General features: G+C 46.1%; 1 protein-coding gene across 3 annotated transcripts in view; it reads right to left on the bottom strand.

Moving 5' to 3' along the window:
• The window catches only part of Fat2 (FAT atypical cadherin 2), a 92,263-nt gene that overhangs the window by 19,006 nt on the left and 54,212 nt on the right, over positions 1–19,045 (bottom strand). For all 3 annotated transcript variants that reach the window (XM_039086801.2, XM_039086802.2, NM_022954.1), the window contains 5 exon segments: positions 11,926–15,984; positions 9,471–9,667; positions 6,444–6,597; positions 3,375–3,608; positions 280–663 (listed from right to left, as the gene is read on the bottom strand). In XM_039086801.2, coding sequence (XP_038942729.1) covers positions 280–663; positions 3,375–3,608; positions 6,444–6,597; positions 9,471–9,667; positions 11,926–15,984 — 5,028 coding nt within the window.

A 19,045-nucleotide genomic window follows, 5' to 3' on the forward strand; every position in this document is an offset into this window, starting at 1 on the left:
CTGGAGTTTGGTCTGTGCTGAGACCAGGAAGCCACCAAGTGGGATAAGTGGATGGACCTCTGATATCCTGGAGGAAGTTCTAGATGAAAATATGGAGGAATAAGCTAGGTGCACATGGATAAAGGAGTCAGTTAAGGGTCTTTTAAGAACTGAGGAAGGTGTCTATATAATCAAAGGATGTGGGGACAGGGAGGGGCTGTGTGGACGGATGCTCCCCTGTATGTGATAAACTTAGTATAACCCACAAATGAAGGCCTGAGGTGCCCTTGCCCATCTCACCTGTGTGAGCATCCAGCCGGAACTTCCCCTGCTCATTCCCTCCGGTGATGTGGTAACCAGTCTTCTCTGAGCCGGGACGTGTGAGGGTAGCCAGGTGTAGCACCTCCATGTCTATTGGAGCATCCTCAGGCACCTGTGTGCTGTGCTCCGCGTTCAGGAAGATGGGAAGGTAGTCCTCCAGGCCCACTACGGAGACTGTAACAGTGCCCAATGTGGACAGTGGTATTGGGGTGCCTAGGTCTGAGGCACGGACCGTGAGCTCCACAGCTGAGCTTGCTCTGACCTGCAGAGGCTTCTCCAGGCGAATCACTCCTGAGGTGGCATCAATGGAGAACTGGCCATCAGCAGAGTCCGTCAGTGAGTACACCACCTGAGCGTTGGCACCTGTGGAGTCCAGGGGTGAGAGTCACACTGAGGACATCCTACAGCAGGGCTTGGGACAGGCTCATAAAAACTGCTGTGCCCAGGGTATGCCCAAAAATGAGAATATCTCAGGCAGCCACTTTAAGTCCTCACAAAACATTCTCAGGAGTTTGATGGGCTCATTCACAAACTAGGTGGCAACTTCCTATGCGCCTATAACTAATGTCAAAGTAAAAGGTTAAGAAAACAGGGCCGATAGGGGGCTTGTTTGACAAAGTGCTTGTCACCCCAGCCTGGGGGCCTGAGTTTGATCCCCAGAATGCATGCAGAAAGCAAGGCATGGTGGTGCGTGCTCTTAATCTTAGCACAGGAAGGGAGAGACTGGCAGATCTCTGGGACTTGCTGACAAACCACCCTAGACTGACTGACTGACTATGCCAACGAAGGGACCCTGTCTCAAAAAGTAAATGGATGGCACCCAAGGAATGATGCCCAAAATTGACTTCTGGTTTCTACACATATATGTGTACCCATATCATGAACATAAATGTGTGTGACAGGCTCCCCAGGTCTAGCGTCTCTGCCTTTAGATTGACTGTTCACCCTCCCTAGAATGCTGTTTCTTCAAAAATCTTGCCTCTTGCAATGTCAAGCTAAGATCTAGAAGGTGTTCAATTTACATTGCTGGTAGAGTATGATTCTATTTTATAATCATCATGGCCATCATCTCAAATTAATCTGGTTCCTTCGACCTTTAGAACATGTTTTAGCCTACCCAAATGATCGATGGTTAAGTTTGACTTAGGAAAATGGATCACATTAGTATGTTTCAGGGTGGCAGATGCTGTAATTGTTACAACAGGGAACAAACAGACCACAATGGATCTAATTCACTGTGTGCTATGGTTTGCATGTGACCTTCATAGTTCATGTTTTAAAAACTCAGCCCCTAGTTCATGTGTGGCTGATGTCTGGAGGTCACTGATACTAGACAAGGTCATGAAAGTGGAGCTACAGGGCTAGCATTAGTGACTTCATAGGAAGAGGAAGACAGACCCAAGGGGCTAGAGAGGTGGCTCAGCAGTTAAGAGCACTTAACTCTTAAGTTAAGTTAAGAGCTCTTCCAGAGGTCCTGAGTTCAATTCCCAGCAACCACATGGTGGCTCACAACCATCTGTAATGGGATCCAATGTCCTCTTCTTGTTTGTCTGAAGATAGCAACAGCGTACTCACATACATGAAATAAATTAAATTAAATTAAAAAAAGAAGACAGACCCAAGATACTGTAGGTGTCCTTGATCTCCCCACAATGCCTTCTGTTATATTATCATACAACCAGAAGCCCTCCCCAGCTGCTGGTACCATGTTCTTTAACTTCCCAACTTCTATAACTGCAAGCCAGATAAACTTCTATTTTCTTTTTGGTGTGTGCATATTTCTGTGTGTGCAGGTGTGCCTGCCTGCATGTATGTGCATGCACATCTGGAGGCTAGAAGTCAACCTTAGGTGTCACTTCTCAGGAGCCATTCATATGTTTTTCTGAGACAGGGTCTCTCACTGGTCTGGGTCTCACTGAAGCAGTTAGGCCAGCTGGCCAGCAAGCCCCAGGATCTTCCTGTCCCCTGCCCTTGGCCACCATTTGCATTACAAGCACCCACTGTTATGCTAAGCTTTCATACATGGGTGCTGGGGATGGAACTCAGGTCTTCATGCTCGACAGCAAGCCCTCTACCAAATGAGTGTCTCTCTAGTCCTGAACCTTACCTGTTCCTCACTAGTCACCCAGTCCATGGAATCCAATTACATCAACAGAAACCAGATTAAAAAACTTTGTGGATATCACCCAGAAGAGAAACAATAAAAACAGTATCATTGAAATAGGAACTGTAGGCTTTGGGGCTAAGGATATAGCTCAGTGGTTGTGGTTTGAATGTGAAAAGGGTTTCCATAGGTTTGTGTGTGTGAACACTTGATATCCAGCTTGTAGAGCTGTTTTGGAAGGGTGTATAATGTTTAGAAGGTAGAGTTCCCTAGAGGAAGTAGGTCACTAGAGGTGGATCTTAGGGTTTTATAACCTTGTCCCACTTCCTGAGTGTGGATACAATGTGACAAGCCACACCACATGTCCTACTGCCATGGTGGATCTATCCCTTCTCAACCCATCAGACAAAATGAACTGTACTTTCCATACACTGTTATTGTCACAGTAACAAGAAAAGGAATCGTTACAGTAGCAGACAGCTTACTTAGCCCACAGGTTCAAACCTCGGTACCTTAAAAAAAAAGTAAAATATTGAAACTGTTTCAATTTTACTGTCTAAAATTTGCTGAAAGGATTTTAATAAGCATAATGGACTTAGGGCCAAAAAATTCTTTCTTATATAAATTAATGAACTGAATGACTTCTTTGTAGATTTCTGATTAACTGTATTCAAAATGGCTTTGAGAAAGGAAGGCATTTGTGCTTCAGTGGCAACGTAAAGGTTGTTCAGGTCTAAACAGCAGAGGGAAAATGATTTGTGCCTGCCTCAGATGCCACTAAAGGCACTTGTCACAGCCTCAGGTGTATAGCTGTCCACAGATCTTTCTACTTGGGAGTGTCCGCAGACTCAACAAGGAGTTTTAGTCTGAGTCCACCCCAGAGGAAACAGAGACAATGCTTCACCCTAGCTGGACCTAGTCTTGAGATGGCTCACCAGAATAGGTGGCCACCAGTCCTTCACATACTCACCCTGGTCAGGGTCCCGGGCAAAGACCACAGCCACAGGGGTCTTAACTGTGGTGTTGTCAAAGACAGCCACATCACAGTGACTGGGGAAGAACCTCGGGGCGTTATCATTCACATCCTCAATGTGGAGAGTCACCTCTGCCTGGCATGATTGGCCCCCTCCATCTGTTGCCTTAGCAACAAGGTTGTATACATCCTTCCTTTCCCGGTCCAGGACTGTGAGTGTGGTCAGCTCCCCTGCCAGGAGAAATGACAAAGGTTGAGCTTCCTTGAGAGGACATGTGTGCCCTCTAGAGAGCTACAGTGACAGTCCTGTCTGTATACATGCTGTCAGGGAAGAAGCCCAGTTGCATCCTTTAGCACCCACCTACCTTTCCAATTCTCCCACAACACTCCATGACCATCATCACCCATTTAAAGCCACCATTAATAAGATACAAATAGATTGATTTTTATAGGCCAATTAGGCAACTTTTTGTTTGTTTGTTTGTTTGTTTTTTTCTTTTTTTACGGAGCTGGGGACCGAACCCAGGACCTTGTGCTTGCTAGGCAAACGCTCTACCACTGAGCCAAATCCCCAACCCCAAGGCAACTTTTTAAATTGGATGAAATATATACTCTCTCTCTCTCTCTCTCTCTCTCTATATATATATATATATATATATATATATATATATATATATGTATATATATAAACATATATATATAACATAAGTTTATTATATATAAATATATGAATTTCACAGAATAATTAACCAAACAATAAAAATAGATGATGCATATATGGATGTGGTTGCACATGCCTTTAATCCCAGTAACTAGGGAGGGAGGGACAGGCATATCTCTACGAGTTGGAGGACAGCCTGGTCTACATGGTGAGTTCCAGGACAGTTCAGCTTTTTTGTTTGTTTGTTTGTTTGTTTGTTTGTTTGTTTTTGAGAAACTGTCTCAAAAAACCCCAGAAAACAAATACATGTATAAAGATACTCTCTGAGGTATTATTTATAATAGTGGCATATTTAAATCACCCTATATGCTTTTCAAATAGAAATTAATTAATATGGTTTAGCCACATAGTAAAGTGATATATGATGGTTAGTTTTAGTTATCAGTTGACACAAATTAGAATCACCCAAGAAAAGAGTCTCAATTAGGGGCTGTCCACAAAAGGTTTGCCTAGGGTCATGTCTGTGGGGGGATTTTCTTAAATTAACTGAGAAGAGACATGGCCTACAGTGGGAGGCACCATTCCCTAGGCAGGGGTTCCTGAACTGTGTCAGAGAATGGCCGAAGGCCAGCTGAGCACAAATGAGCATGTATGCATTCGTCTCTCTGCTCTTGACTGTAGATGTGCTGTGACTGGCTGTGTGAAGCTCCTGCCTTGACGTCCCACAGTGATGAACTGGAATATGGAGCTGAAATAGTAAGCCCTTCCTTTCCTTGTTTTCTTTGTGTTGGGGTATTTTCTCACAGCCACAGAAATGAAACTAAGAAAGTATGGTCAGAAATCACTAAAAACAACTTTACTTTCTTCCTCACAAACACCTGCAAGCAATCACTAAGGGAGAACAGCAAATTATATATCAGAGAAGTGATTACGGAGAGGTTTTGGAGTGCATGGGAAGGCAAGCTGGTTGGATACACCCTGAGTAGGCTTTGGTGAGGGATTATTGTGTAGGTTTTCTGGCTCCAACTGGATACATACCTGTGGTGTTTTTTAATTTGTATACCGAGCATGCATCACTTTCATATTCTGGAAAAAATGCCCAGTTTGTTTTTCTTTTAAGTCCTCGTGGGAAGTCCTGCAGCTGAACAAACAGCAGCCGAGGGGAGACGAGCTTCCCAAATCACTCAACATGCTGGACTGGGGTCAAGAAGGACAATGTGGTCTCTGATCCACCCAGACAGCTTCCTGGGACATGGTTGTCACTGCCACCCCTCAACCCCCCCTTCCCCCTCCCTGCTCAGGAATCTCTGAGTCACCTATGGAGCTATGGATTCAAGCCAAGGGTTGGCAGCTGGTCCCTGTGCCTGGCTGCCTCCAGCCACCTGCTCCCCACAGCAAGCAGCAGGACAGGGTCTTACCTGGGGGCATTGCTCGTCCCTACCTCTCTCCCCAACAGTCCTCCACCCTTCTGCCTTGGCATGGCTATTCCCAGTTCATCCCTCGGGGCCTTCCACTTTCTAGCTCTGTTTGGTCCCTTGCTGGTCTTATGACAATTTGTCCCATCTACTGAGTTCTTCCTTAGCCCAGTTCAGGCTTCCAGGAGCTTTATTGCTTGTGGTGTTTACTGAAGTCTTGGGCACCAGTAGCCCCGCTTGCCATGTGCAAATCTTGAGATTGCACCAACTTTGGCCCTTGTTAGTCTGAACCCTCCATTGACTTGAAAGGGCCTCTGTCCGTCTGTCTTCAGGGCATCATCCTCTGTTCTCTCTCTCCCCACTCTGCACTTGATCTTAGCCAAAAGGCCGAGAAGCGATCCCCACTCTGTATACTCGGTCGTGTGTCCTCTTCCCCAAATACGACCCTTGAAGGGACACTCTCCCTCTACTTTCTTTGTCTTTCTCTACCTTCCCTGTTTGCTCGACTAACTCCTGTGTGAGCTCAAGCCCAAACATAATGGCATATCCTCAAAGAGTTTTATTTAACCCTGCTCCTAAGCCTAAGCCAACTTCTGTCAACATTGCTGTCTCCTCTCTACCAGCCTCCTCCTCCTCTTCTGTTTGTTTGTTGGAGGGTTAGATCTCATACTATAGCCCAGGCTGGTCTCGAACTCACTATGTAACCCAGGCTGGCCCTAAACTCTCGATACTCTTCACTGAGATTACAGGTGTGAACCTTTCATTGCTCCTAACACAGCACACTGCAAGCCACTGACTCAGCCTTTCCCCCGGGATTATAAAGAACTGGGTCTAAACTCATCCATCCTTTTCTTATGTCCCCAGCTGCTGCCATCTGCTAATGGGCGGACACGTGGATGAGTGAGTGCTGTGACTGGCTATGTGAAGTTCCTGCTTCAACCATGACACGGGCACAGGTTCTTGGCTTCATCCCACATCTCAGAGATTTACCTGTGTGAGGGTCCAGCTTGAATTCCTGGGCCCCGGGTCCATGCAGAGAGTATGTGATCTGAGCATTGGTGTCCATGTCCACATCTATGGCAGAAACTTTCAAGATGAAATGTCCGGGGGTGACATCCTCACGGACCTTGCCAGTGTAGAGAAGCTGAAGACAGAAAAGTGAACAGAAGGAGTCTGAGGCAGAGTGTTTAGATCCAGAAGTGGGGCGGAGAAGACGGGGGGGGGGTGGAGAAGGGCGAGAAGTGACTCAAGTGAAAACATACAGAGACAGGGAGGCAAGGAACGGAGTGAAGATGGGGACAGAGGTGGGGTAAGGTGAGAGACCACCTGGAGTGGTTCATCCGGGTAATCCCAGCATCAGTATTTGGAAAATACAGGCAGGAGGATCCAGAGCTCAAGTTCATTTTGGCTTCATAGTGAATTTAAGGCCAGCCTGGGTTGCATCACTTTCTGGTTGGTTTATGTGTTTGTTTCTTTGTTTTTTAAACAGATATATAAGAAAAATGGAGATTAAAAGCCAGAGGCCTGAAGAGATGGCTCAGTGGGTAAATATGCCTGCTATGTAATCCTAGAGCCCGAGACTTATCCATGGAATCCATGTACAGGTGAAAGGAAAGAACTGACTCCACCATGTTGTCTTGTGGCCCCACATGAACACCCTCCCACCTCCCATTGCAACACACACACAGCACAGTAATAAGGAACAGAATAGTTATTTTTAAAGCCAGAGGAGAGAGCTGAGGAGATGGCTCAATGGGTAAAGTTCCTGTCACAAAAGCATGAGGACTGAGTTTGGATCCACAGAACCCACATAAAATGTAGGGAGGGAGGCTCCTGTAACTTTAGCATTGGGGAGGGGGGGTTGGAGGTTGGTGGATTCCTCAAGGTCACTAAGGTCAGTGATCTGTCCTGGGAATATGAGTAGGGTGGTGATCAATGAGCTTCAGGTTTACTGAGTAACCCTGTCTCCAAAAATAAAGGTGGAATGTGTGAGGGAGTAAGGCACCAGACACTGTTGATCTTTCACACACACACACACACACACACACACACACACACACACACACACACACACACACACATGCTCGCGCGCGCACGCGCGCGTACTTAAAACGAACAAACAAACACAACAGGTCATAAGAGGAATGGCAGAGAATAAGTCAGAATATAGCCTACGAGCAGCCACCATTGAGAAGTTAATGCCCAGGGTTGGAAGGACCCACCATAGCCCACTTGGAGGGGGTCACTGGAAAGGAGCAGAGGCTGAGGCAAATTCTGGCAGTGGATGATGCAGAGGCTCAGGCCAAGCCCTGCCAGTCCCATCCCTCCTCTCTTTTAAGGCCAGGCTGCCAAGGTCACCTCCCTGCTCATAGTTCCAGGACAGACCGTCACTAGCCTTCAAGGCAGAGCCAGATTTCAGTGGCTCTACCGCCTGCCCTGCCCTTCCCTCCCTCCCCTGCAGGGCAACCTGGGGCTGGGTACTGGAAAACAGCTGGAGCCTTCAAGAATGTAGTGTCCCTTTGAAATCCTAGCTTGCACCAATGGAGTACAGGCAAGCGTGGACTCTGGGCATTCTCTGGGTGGACACATTATGCCCAGCTGTACTTTGGGGTACTGGAACTCAGATCTCTCTTCCCTGGTTTTGATGATGTTATGGGCTGTCTTGGGAAAGGCTAGGCTGACCTGATCCTGGCCTCTCCTTATGTAAAAGAAGAGGGGAGTGGTAACCAAGATCAAATGGGAAAGAGCAAAGAGATGGCCACCTTTCACCCCCCCCCCAAAAAAAATCTGTCTTTTGGAGATCACTCAAAAATCTGTCCATCTAGACTCCATGCTTGCAAATGTCCCAGGCTCTCTTCTGCTGTGCTTTATGTGACAGAAGAGAGGGATGAAAGAAAAGTGACAGGGCGTGTACATTCATGTGCGCTTCATGGTGCCATCTGTGCATTTGTGTGTGCCAGTAAGTTAAAGTGTGCACATATGCAAGAACAGACATGGATAGAGTTGCATGAAATACACACGTGCACAGTGGCAGATGTGGTAAGCAAATGAGGCATCTGTGTAGGTATGTGCTTATGTGTACACACACACATTATTTTTGCAAGTATTTGTGTCTATGTGGAGAGGTTGTAGCTGACCCTCTGGGCACATGTGTATCTGTATGTATAAGTATGCATTGATGTATCTACCATGACTAGCTAGATTTTCAGTAGACATGAATTATTCTAAATTGCAATGTTATAAAATTAAAATGTTTACAGTTTAAGCTTTTTTGTTTTGTTTTATTTTGTTGTTTTGTTTTATTTTGTTGTTTTGTTTGTTTGTTTGCTGTTGTTGTTGAGGCAAAGTCTCTCTGTGCCTTGGATGTCCTGGAACTCACTCTGTAAACCAGGCTGGCCTCAAACTCACAGAAATCTGCCCACTTCTGCCTCCTGAGTGCTGGGATTAAAGGCATGTAAGACCACATCTGACCAGTTTATATTTAAAATAAAATTTGGAATAGTGGAAATTCTTCTAAATGTTAAAAATCAGCTATTGTTTTTAAAAATACATTTAGAGGGAAAATTCTCTGGCTATTTTATTGCATTTATTTGTGTGTGCATATGTGCGTGTCCATGTGTGCTCCATCAATTATGTATAGGGGTCAGAGGACAACTTTCAAGAGTTAGTCCTCTCCTTGCACCTTTTGTGTCCTGGGATGAAACTTAGGTTGTCAGCTTGGCAACAGATGGGCCTGCTACCTCTGGGTGTGTGCTGCAAAGATGTGGCCTTTGTATGATGTGTAAAGAGAATGGCATGTACCATAGTTCCTGAAGAGTTTGTGTGTTGATATGGCTGGGAGCAAGAAGATGCCCAGAATAGTTCCTGCCTATGGGTAGCAGTCTAAGGTCTGTTCAGAAGATGCCAAGAAAGGTGGACAGTAATGACCAATGAGGACTTGTCTCTATTCAGGAGAATAGAGACCTTCTCCCAACCTTCCTTGCCTCCACTTCCCAAGACAATACTGTGAGGACTCACCTGTGAGCACTGCGGGCTGTTATCGTTGATGTCCACGACAAAGACCTCCACAGGAACCGAAGCCTGGAACTTGCCATCTGATGCTGTGACTCTGAGTAGATACTTGGCTATGTGTTCTCGGTCCAGAGTCTTCCTTGAGGAGATTCTCCATTCATCCCCAACTTGACTGATGCTAAATTGACCCAGGGGGTCTCCCTCTAAAAAGGAGGGATGCAGCTATCAGGAACCAAGAACAGGAATAAACTGGGCTCTGTGTCCTAGGTGGCTGCACTCCTGACTCGTCTTTCAGGATTACTGGGGAAGGCAGAATTTTCATCCCTGAAATAGGGACTCACAATTCTATATTGAGTCTATTTTGCAAAGTTTGGAAACCTCTCCTGACTTTGTTTTTTTTTTTTTTTATCATTCATTTAATGTTCATGGGTACACTGTAGCTTCTTTAGACACACCAAAAGAGGGCATCGGATCCCATTACAGATGGTTGTGAGACACCATGTGGTTACCGGGATTTGAACTCAGGACCTATGGAAGAGCACAGTCAGATCTTTTAACTGCTGAACCATCTCTCCAGCCTGAAGATTGATTTATTTACTTATTATATATAAGTACACTGTAGCTGTCTTTAGACACCCCAAAAGAGGGCATCAGATCCCCTTACAGATGGTTGTGAGCCACCATGTGGGTGCTGGGATTTGAACTCAGGACCTCTGGAAGAGCAGCCAATGCTCTTAACCACAGAGCCATCTCTCCAGCCTCTCTCCTGACCTTCAGGTGAGATGATTACTATAAGAAAGAAGTACAAACGTGTCTGGCAGGAGGAACAAGGCTCCTATTTCTTGTGATGATCAGGAAGCCTTGAGGGAAGTCAGGGAGAGGTAAATTCTAGATTTGTGTCGGAAATGTCTAGGCTATGCTGCGACACTTCAGCAGAGTGGGGAAAGAGTTCCACATTAATTCTAGGGCTTAATACACAACTAAAGGCACATGATCATCTAAAGGGCATGTGATCATCTCCCAACAAGGGTGTGGAGTCTCCCTCAGACTCTAAGATATTCCCATGATTCTGTTCTCATAAGAGCTGACTGTCACCCTCCATTACTCTCTTATTCTTGGGGTTTCAAGACTGGTGTTGTCAAGTGCCTGATATCACAAGACTAGAACCACCATTTTTTTCTGACCATTTCAAGTGGTTCTGACCCCGTCTGTCTCAGGGAGTCTGAGGTTTCCGTTGGAACTTCAGACACTTCAGTGCTCCCCTCGACAGCTGTATTGGCAGAACAAGCCATGTTTATGGGACAGGGTGGGGGACATAATGCTGGGAATGAGAAGAAAGGCTTGTTCCGTGTGAAGGGTCATCTCCATTTTCATCTTGGCTGACTCTAGAGCCACCTGGGGAACGCCCCTCTGTGTGTATCTGTGAAAGCATTTCCAGAGGGGTTTAACTGGGGGTGGAAAACCTTCCCTGAATGTGGGCAGCACCAGCCCATGGGCCGTGGGCCTGGATTGAGTAAAAAAGAATGTAAGGGGAGGGCCCACATTTGTCTCTCATGATACGGTGTGAGCAGATGCCTCACATTCTGCTGTCATGTCTTCCTGCCACAGTGGATTACGTCGCTTTTCAAGCCAAGAGCCAAGATAAGCCTGTCCTTACTCCTGTTGCTTTGATCAGTTATTTTTGCCATAGCAATGAGGGATGTGACTAATACTCTGGGTGAAGAACCGTCCCTCAAACTTGCCCTGGGCACAATGCAAAGACAGGCAAAAAGACAGGCAGCTGCTAGAATTTTATGAGTCACAACTGCTGGGTACCTCAACACCTCCAGAAGACAGCCAACAGTAAGTAGAATGAGACTGGCCCCATAGGCTCATATACTTGGATGTTTAATCAGGGAGCAAAACTGTTTGGGAAGGACTAGGAGGTGTGGCTTTATTGGATGTGGTGCTTTGAGATTTCAAACATTCACATCAGGCCCAGTCTCTCTATGCCTGCTACCTGCAGATCAGAATGTGAAGCTCTCAGATACTGCTCCAGTGCTGTGCTGTCTGCTTTACACCATAACGACCATGGACTAACCTTCTCAAACTGTAAGCAAGCCCCCAGTTAAATGTTTTCGTTTATAGGAGTTGCCTTAGTCACTGGGTCTCTGCACAGCAATAAAATAGTGACCAAGACAAGCAGGTATAGTATGTATGCTCCTTTGATTCTATCTCCTCACCTAAAGGAATAATTATTACCTCTTTGCAAAGTACATCCTAATTTATAGGCAACTTTAGGAGTTTCCCCAAGTTGGGTTTTCTCAGTATCCCCATAAGGTGGATGAGAACAAAGATTCCAAGTGTCAAAATGGAACCACTGAGATCCTAGGGGAACAAGTGACTAAATGTGTCACCTTCGTCTCAGAGTGCCTTCCGCTAGGCTTTCTCAATGCCTTCGATCCATGATAAGCATCCTTACCTGTGATATAGCAGGTGACCTGCCTATTCTGGTCAGAGACGTCAGCATCCAAAGTCTTCAGTGTAGCCACAAGTTCACCAGGCTCATTGTTCTCCACCACAGAGCCTCTATAGTCTTCGGAAGCAAACCGAGGGGGGTTGTCATTCTCGTCTGTGATGGAGACCTCAACCAGGGCCTGAGAAGACAGCTGGATGGTCTGTCCATGATCAAAGGCCACCACGTAGAAACTGTAAGTCTGCTGAGTCTCACAGTCGAGTTCTTGGAGTGTGGTGATCCAGCCGCTCTCACTGTCAACAGCAAAGAGTTCGTGGATGTTGCTACCAGGCTCCACTGACAGCCTGTAGCTCACCTGTCCATCACTTCCAGTGTCCTGGTCATTGGCAGTCACCTGAATGACTGTGGTCCCTCCTGGCATATTCTCCGTGAGGAAAGCCTTATATGGATCAGCCTCAAACACAGGCCTATTGTCATTGACATCTTCCACTTGAATGCTGACAGAGACCAATGACACCAGGTCAGTATCCTCATGAGGGCAATGTGCCATCAGGTCAATCTGGTACCATTTAGTGGACTCATGATCCATGGCTTTCCTCACCTTTAGGACTCCCGTGTCTTGGTCCAAGGAGAAGACATCATCACTGTTGCTCTCTGGAGTGGTACCCTGAACCAGACTGTAGATGATCGGATCTTGAGCAGCTACTGCCTTCACAGACCCAATTTCAGAGCCTTCTGGAAGGTCTTCAGGTGCAGAGAAAGTATACAGAGGTTCAGAAAACTTGGGCAAAGGGATTTCATTAGGAACCACTTGCAGCCGTACTGGTACCAGAGAGTCCCAGTGAGGAGGACCACCATCCTGGGCTTTGATGTTGAAATCAACAGCCCTGTTTTCCAGTCCCACCAGGCTCTCCTTCACCTTGACCACACCGGTGGTGGGGTTGACTTCAATGATCTCTTCCGCAAGGTCCTCGGTTGAGTCTACTGAGTAGGTAACGTCTGCATTCCGACCTTCGTCTGCATCGTAAGCCAGCACCTGGATAATGGGGGAGTCTCTGCTGACATTGGATGGGATGGACACAGTGTACCCGGATGCTTTGAATTGTGGGGCATTGTCATTTTCATCAGTGAGAATGATCTTCACGGTGCAGAAGGCCACTTTCCCTCCTCCATCCCTTGCCATGACCTTAATAGCAATCACCCTTTCCGTTGAATTTTCCCGGTCCAGTTTCTGAAGGGTGGTGATCTGACCACGGGGATTTATGAAGAACCTTTCCCCAGCTAGTTTATTGATGATGGTGTAGTCCACTGTACCATAGGGACCACTGTCTTTGTCTATGGCTAGCAGCTCAATCACCTTTGTCCCCACCTTTGCATTCTCAGCTAATTCAGCTTCATAGACGTTTTGCTGGAACTCCGGACTATACTTGTTGGCATTGGTAGTGTTGATATATACTGGCACCGTTGCTCGGAAGACCCCATCAGAAGCACCAACTCTCAAGTTGTAAGATGAGTCCAGCTGCTTTTTGCAAAGGTTGAACATAGAAATGATTCCCGATGTGCTATTGATGGAGAAATGTCGGTCCTGGTTGCCAGAAAGAATCAGGTACTCCAGGCGAGAGGTGTCCCCGATATCGGGGTCAAGAGCTTGAACTTTTAGAACTAGGTGGCCACAGGTTGCTAGCTCACTGACGTTGGCTTCATACTGAGGTTCTCTGAACTTTGGGGGATTATCATTGATGTCTGACACATTGACAACCACAAGTGTTTCACCAGTGAGAGGGGGATCTCCTTTATCCATGGCCCTGACCTTCACACGAAAGTGTTGGTGAGTCTCATAGTCCAGCTCTTGGATGGTGAATATCTCCCCTGTGCTCCCATTGATCCGGAAGAACTTAGAAACATCTGAACCATCCTCTACAATCTGATAGGAGACATCTTGGTTCTGTCCTGAGTCTTGGTCAGAAGCCAACAGTTGAATTACAGGAGTCTGAGCAGGTGAGCCCTCGGAAACCGAAGTGGTATATACCAACTGGGAAAAAGTGGGAGGGTTATCATTGATGTCCTCAACTAAGACTTCCACTGTGGCTTCAGAAAAGGACCCCAGAGCCGTGTCTGTGGCTCTCACTGTGAACACATGTTTGTTCTTTGACTCATAGTCCAGGGGTCCTGTCACTGTAAGGACACCAGTTTTAAAGTCAGTGGTAAACAACATCAAAGGCTCTTCCTCTACAATGTTGTAGATGAGCCTCAGGCCCTCTGGACTCCGGGCCTGTGTGTGAAGAATCGGGGTATAGAGTGTGATATTTTCAGGGACTTTCACTTTGTAGTATGGACTCTGAAACAATGGGTTGGATTTATTTCTGACAGTAACGTGTACCTCCACTTCAGTTTGGAGGGGTGGAATACCTGAATCTCGAGCAATGACTCTGAGGTGATACTTATTCAAAGCTTGATAATCAAAGGGTTTCTTGAGTGATATGTCCCCAACATAGGGGTCAATCCGGAAATAGGCATAATCTTCTGCAAACCCATATGTGACACTCCCGTTGGCTCCCAAATCCTTATCAGTGGCAGATACCTGAAAGAGGACGTCCCCGGGTTCAGTGCCATCTTGGATGACTGTATAATAGGGCAGATGCTGAAACTCAGGGATGTTGTCATTGACATCTTCCACAGAGACCCTGACAAGAGCCTGAGCCACCCGCTGAGGGACCCGGTTATCCCTCACTTCCACTGCCACTTCATGAGTGTCCTGCTGCTCCCGATCAAATGTCCCTCCTCTGGTTTGCAGCACACCTGCTGACTCGATCATGTGAAATAAGTCTGTGCCATTCAAGAGGAAGTAGGAAAGGGTGTCATTCAAATGGTTTCCATGGACACCAAGAATTACCAGTGCCTTTCTGTGTGGTGTATTCTCCGTCACTCTTGCCCTGTAGACATCCTGGTCAAACTGTAAGCTTTTATCGAGGACTTGGGTCAAAGATATTTTTACCACTGCGGTATCATGATACAGACCATCAGAAGCCCTAATACTGAACTTCTGAAAAAGCCTCAGAGTAGCAGGATTAACCACAGATATTTGGCCTGTGGTGGGGTGAATGGTAACAGCTTCATCAGCGTTGCTGGTTTTGATGCTATAGGTGACTCTCGAGTCATTATCCTCAGCCTGCACTGTGAGGAGGCCCATGCCAGGGTGGATGGGTTCCACCACCGCCACTTCGTATATCTGCTCTGAGAACCTGGGAGGAGAGTCATTCACATCTCGGACATGGATGATGACCTTGGCAGATCTGGGTGCAAATAAGATGGGTGTCCCTTGGTCATGGACATAGATGTTGAATTGGAACAAGGGTGTGTCCTCAAAATCCAGCTCTGATGTAGTAGTTAGGGTTCCCATGCTGGGGTCAATTTTGAAAAACTTTAAGGCCTCCGGTTCCAAGATTTTGTAGACCAACAAGGAATTAGCTTCCCGGTCACTGTCTGAGGCCCGGACGACTAAGGGGCTGTTGTCTTCCCCCAGGATCAGGCTGTGCAGAGGAGCCGCCTCACTGATGTGCCCCAGAAAAGTTGGCTTCCCGAATGCAGGAGGATTGTCATTCTCATCGATGATGTAGACCAGCGCCACCACCTCCGTGAACACGCCGGCCATGTTGCTACCCCGGATTCTCAGTCGGTACGACGGGACTTTCTCATGGTCTAAGCGTTTCTGAGTGGAGATGAGGCCAGAGTAGGAGTTCATGGAGAATACACTGTCCTTGTTCCCCTCTCTTAGCTCATAGGTGACTTCAGAGGAGCTGCCAGCAGAGAGGAGGAGGATCGGCGAGCCGATGGGGACCGATTCCGGGATCTCTATGAAATACTCATCCTTTGAAAACACAGGAGCACTGCTGTCAGAGGGGTGGACATGAATGACCACCAGAGCCAGGTCATGCCGCCGTGGGGAGCCTTGGTCTTCTGCCTTCACGGTCAATGCATGCCTAGTGAGATGGACATGATAAAGTCTCTGAGCGACTGTGATGATGCCCAGGAGGGAGTCAATGTTGAAGAAACCGTCACTGTTCCCTGAAACAGAGAATCGGACAAAGTGAAGTTTGCTACACCCTCAAGACACACCAGCCAGGCTTCTTATGTCAGTCGAGAGGCCAAGGTACCGAACAGGGACGATATACGATCTGCATCCCAGTCACCCTGGGTTTAGTGTATCACGTTTAGAGCAAACGCACGCTACACAGCTCTGAGTGTCAGCCTGCATAGTTGCTGTCTAAATAAAAGTGTCAGCCACTGGAAAGTCTCTGGGATACAACTCGATGGCTACAAAGAAGCCCTCCATAAGCCTTTGAAGCCAAGAAATGGGACCTATACTTTGCAGGAAAAGCATGCTTCACCCTCAAGTTCCTTGGCGCCCTTTGTAGGCAGAACCTCTGTTGTATGGTAGAGCATTCAGGGGCATCCCTTGACTTGCTTTTGATAGCTCCGCTTACATAGTTATCAGGTGGGTCTGCAAACATGGAGTCAGGCTGCCAACACTGACAGGGACCTTAAAAGCCACTCTCTTCTCTTCATAGCCTCCTATTAGAAAGTCTCTCACCACGCCTGAAGAGTGAATAAGATGAGTGGGAAGAAGTGTGCACAGTGCCCAGAGCGCGGGCTTCTACACCAGCACTTCCCACCACACCCTGTCCCCTAATCTTCGCCCACACCCTCCTGATCATTTCTTTTCAAATACTCAGCCACCGGTCAATTATTTTATAATAACAACTCATGAATACTTTTCTTTAAGTAGGTTCACTCCAGATTTGACATGTGTTTTTAGAAGGCAACTTTTTTTTTAAAGATTTATTTATTTATTTAGTATATTCGTGCACTGTAGCTGTCTTCAGACACACCAGAAGAGGGCATCGGATCCCATTACAGATGGTTGTGAGCCACCATGTGGTTGCTGGGATTTGAACTCAGGACCTCTGGAAGAGCAGTCGGTGCTCTTAACCACTGAGCCATCTCTCCAGCCCTTTAGAAGGCAACTTTATACTGATCTTTAAAAAGAGAAAGGAAGGAAGGAAGGAAGAAAGAAAGAAAGAGAAAATCCTTTTTTTGCTATAAATCAGGGGTTATTATAAAAGCAAGTCAATGAAATAATTAATATTAAACTCTCTATGAAAGACATTCCCTACTGAAGTATATGGCCTGGAACCTATCTTTTTTCTTTGTTTTTTCTTTCTTTTTTTTTTTTTTAAAAAAGCAAGTGTTAGGTAGGGGCTAGAGACTCTCAAACCCAGCTGAGGCTTGTAACAGAATTTAATCACAAAGTCTGAATGGGAACCAGAGAGGTGTGCTCTCTTCCTGCAAAGAAACCCGAGTGACCGGAGACTTGGTTTGGTCACCACCAGAAGGGCCCATGGAGGCAGAGAGGCAGCTTTCTCTCTTTGTATCATACATGTTTTATATGGTTAGACAAACAGCTGAGCTTCACCGAACAGCCTCCCCGCCAACTCTTCCACTCCTCTGAGCCTTTCCACAGATGATAGGTGGGTGTGGGGCTCACAGGTAAACGGCTGGCTTAGGTAGATCCATTAAATATAGCTAAGTTAGCCAGGTGTGTTAGCGTATACCTGTGATGCCAGCACTTGAGAGATGAAGGCAGGAGGAAGGTAAGGAATTGGAGATCGTCCTTGACTACATAGAGAGATTAAGACCAGCCAAGGTAATGTGAGACCCTGTCTCAAAAATGAAATGAAACAGTACCTCTGGTAGCTACCTAAACATAATTCTAGTTCTTTCTCATGGTATGCTGCCAAGAGAAAAGAGTCAATGCGCAGAATTATAGATTCACTATAATCTCAGCACTACCCAAAAGGCGCTCAGAAAATACTGGCAGGCAGTACATTGACAGTTATCTCTAGGAGTTGGCATTTAGGGCTGTACCTTATCTTCTTCATATATTCCTATAGCCCCTGTGTTTTTAAAAATGAGCACGAGTGGTTTTATAATGCATGGAATATTTAAAACCGGTATTCAATATTTTTATTAAACTTATTTTGTATGTCACCGTATGCTGTGGCAGTCAGGGGACAACTTGGGGCGGTCAGTTCTGTCCCTCCACCATGTGTGTCTTCTGCTTGGAGACAAGTACCTTTACCCGCTGAGCCATCACACCAGGCCCTAATCTTTGTCTGTAAAATGAGAGTATCATCTCCATCAGGATGGCTGCCATTAAGAAGAAATGAGATGAGTGATATGATTATATTCCAAAAGAATCAGAAGATAAACAATGGATGTGTCAGAATTTATCTCTACAGTGGTCTCTGTCGTGTGGGTGACCATTTCTCCCGCAAAGGGAGTGTAAAAATCTCTTAGTTTTGCAGATGCATTCAACCAGCACTGTGCTCTGAGAAGGTGATGAGTAAGCTGTGATCATGGCTCTCCTTCCATAGTGTCTACTTCTGTGACATATCATCATCATAGAAACTAATGATTGAAGTGTCATTAATTATGTATTTTGTCCTGTAAATGATCACTGGTAATTTATGAGATACTGGATGTTATCAATTTGTCACATCACATGGATTTTTTTTTAAAAACGATTCATTGTTTTTTAGTGTGTGTGTGTGTGTGTGTGTGTGTGTGTGTGTGTGTGTGTGTGTGTGTGGTGTGTGTGTGCCATGTGAATGCAGTGCCTGCCGTAGCCAGAAGAGGACATCAGGTCCCTGCTCCAGCTGGAGTTACAGATGAGAAGCCCAGCCTACATAGATAGAACCAAACTTGGACCGTCTGCAAGAACAGCGTGAACTTTTATCCTTGGAGCCAGCTCACCAGTTCCACATTAGCTAATAACTGACATTGCTTAATGACAGTGAAATATCTGGCACTTGCCTATTTTATAACACGTATGCATTTTCTTACAGCCTTATAGAAAAGGTGATATTTCCAGTTTTTAGAGGAAGAAAATTGTATAACAGATGCCAAGTCGATATGTGCCTTGAGCAGAAAATATAAGTTACTCCTAAAATGATATCACGAATGACAAAGTACTAAACTATCCCTTCTCACAGATGTACACTAAACCATTACATCCTGACACACTTACAGGCTCTATAAACATTTTCTACATGCCCATGGTGGCTTG

The sequence above is a fragment of the Rattus norvegicus genome, chromosome 10 (genome assembly GCF_036323735.1).
Source record: "Rattus norvegicus strain BN/NHsdMcwi chromosome 10, GRCr8, whole genome shotgun sequence".
In the NCBI taxonomy this organism is placed as follows: Eukaryota; Metazoa; Chordata; class Mammalia; order Rodentia; family Muridae; genus Rattus; species Rattus norvegicus.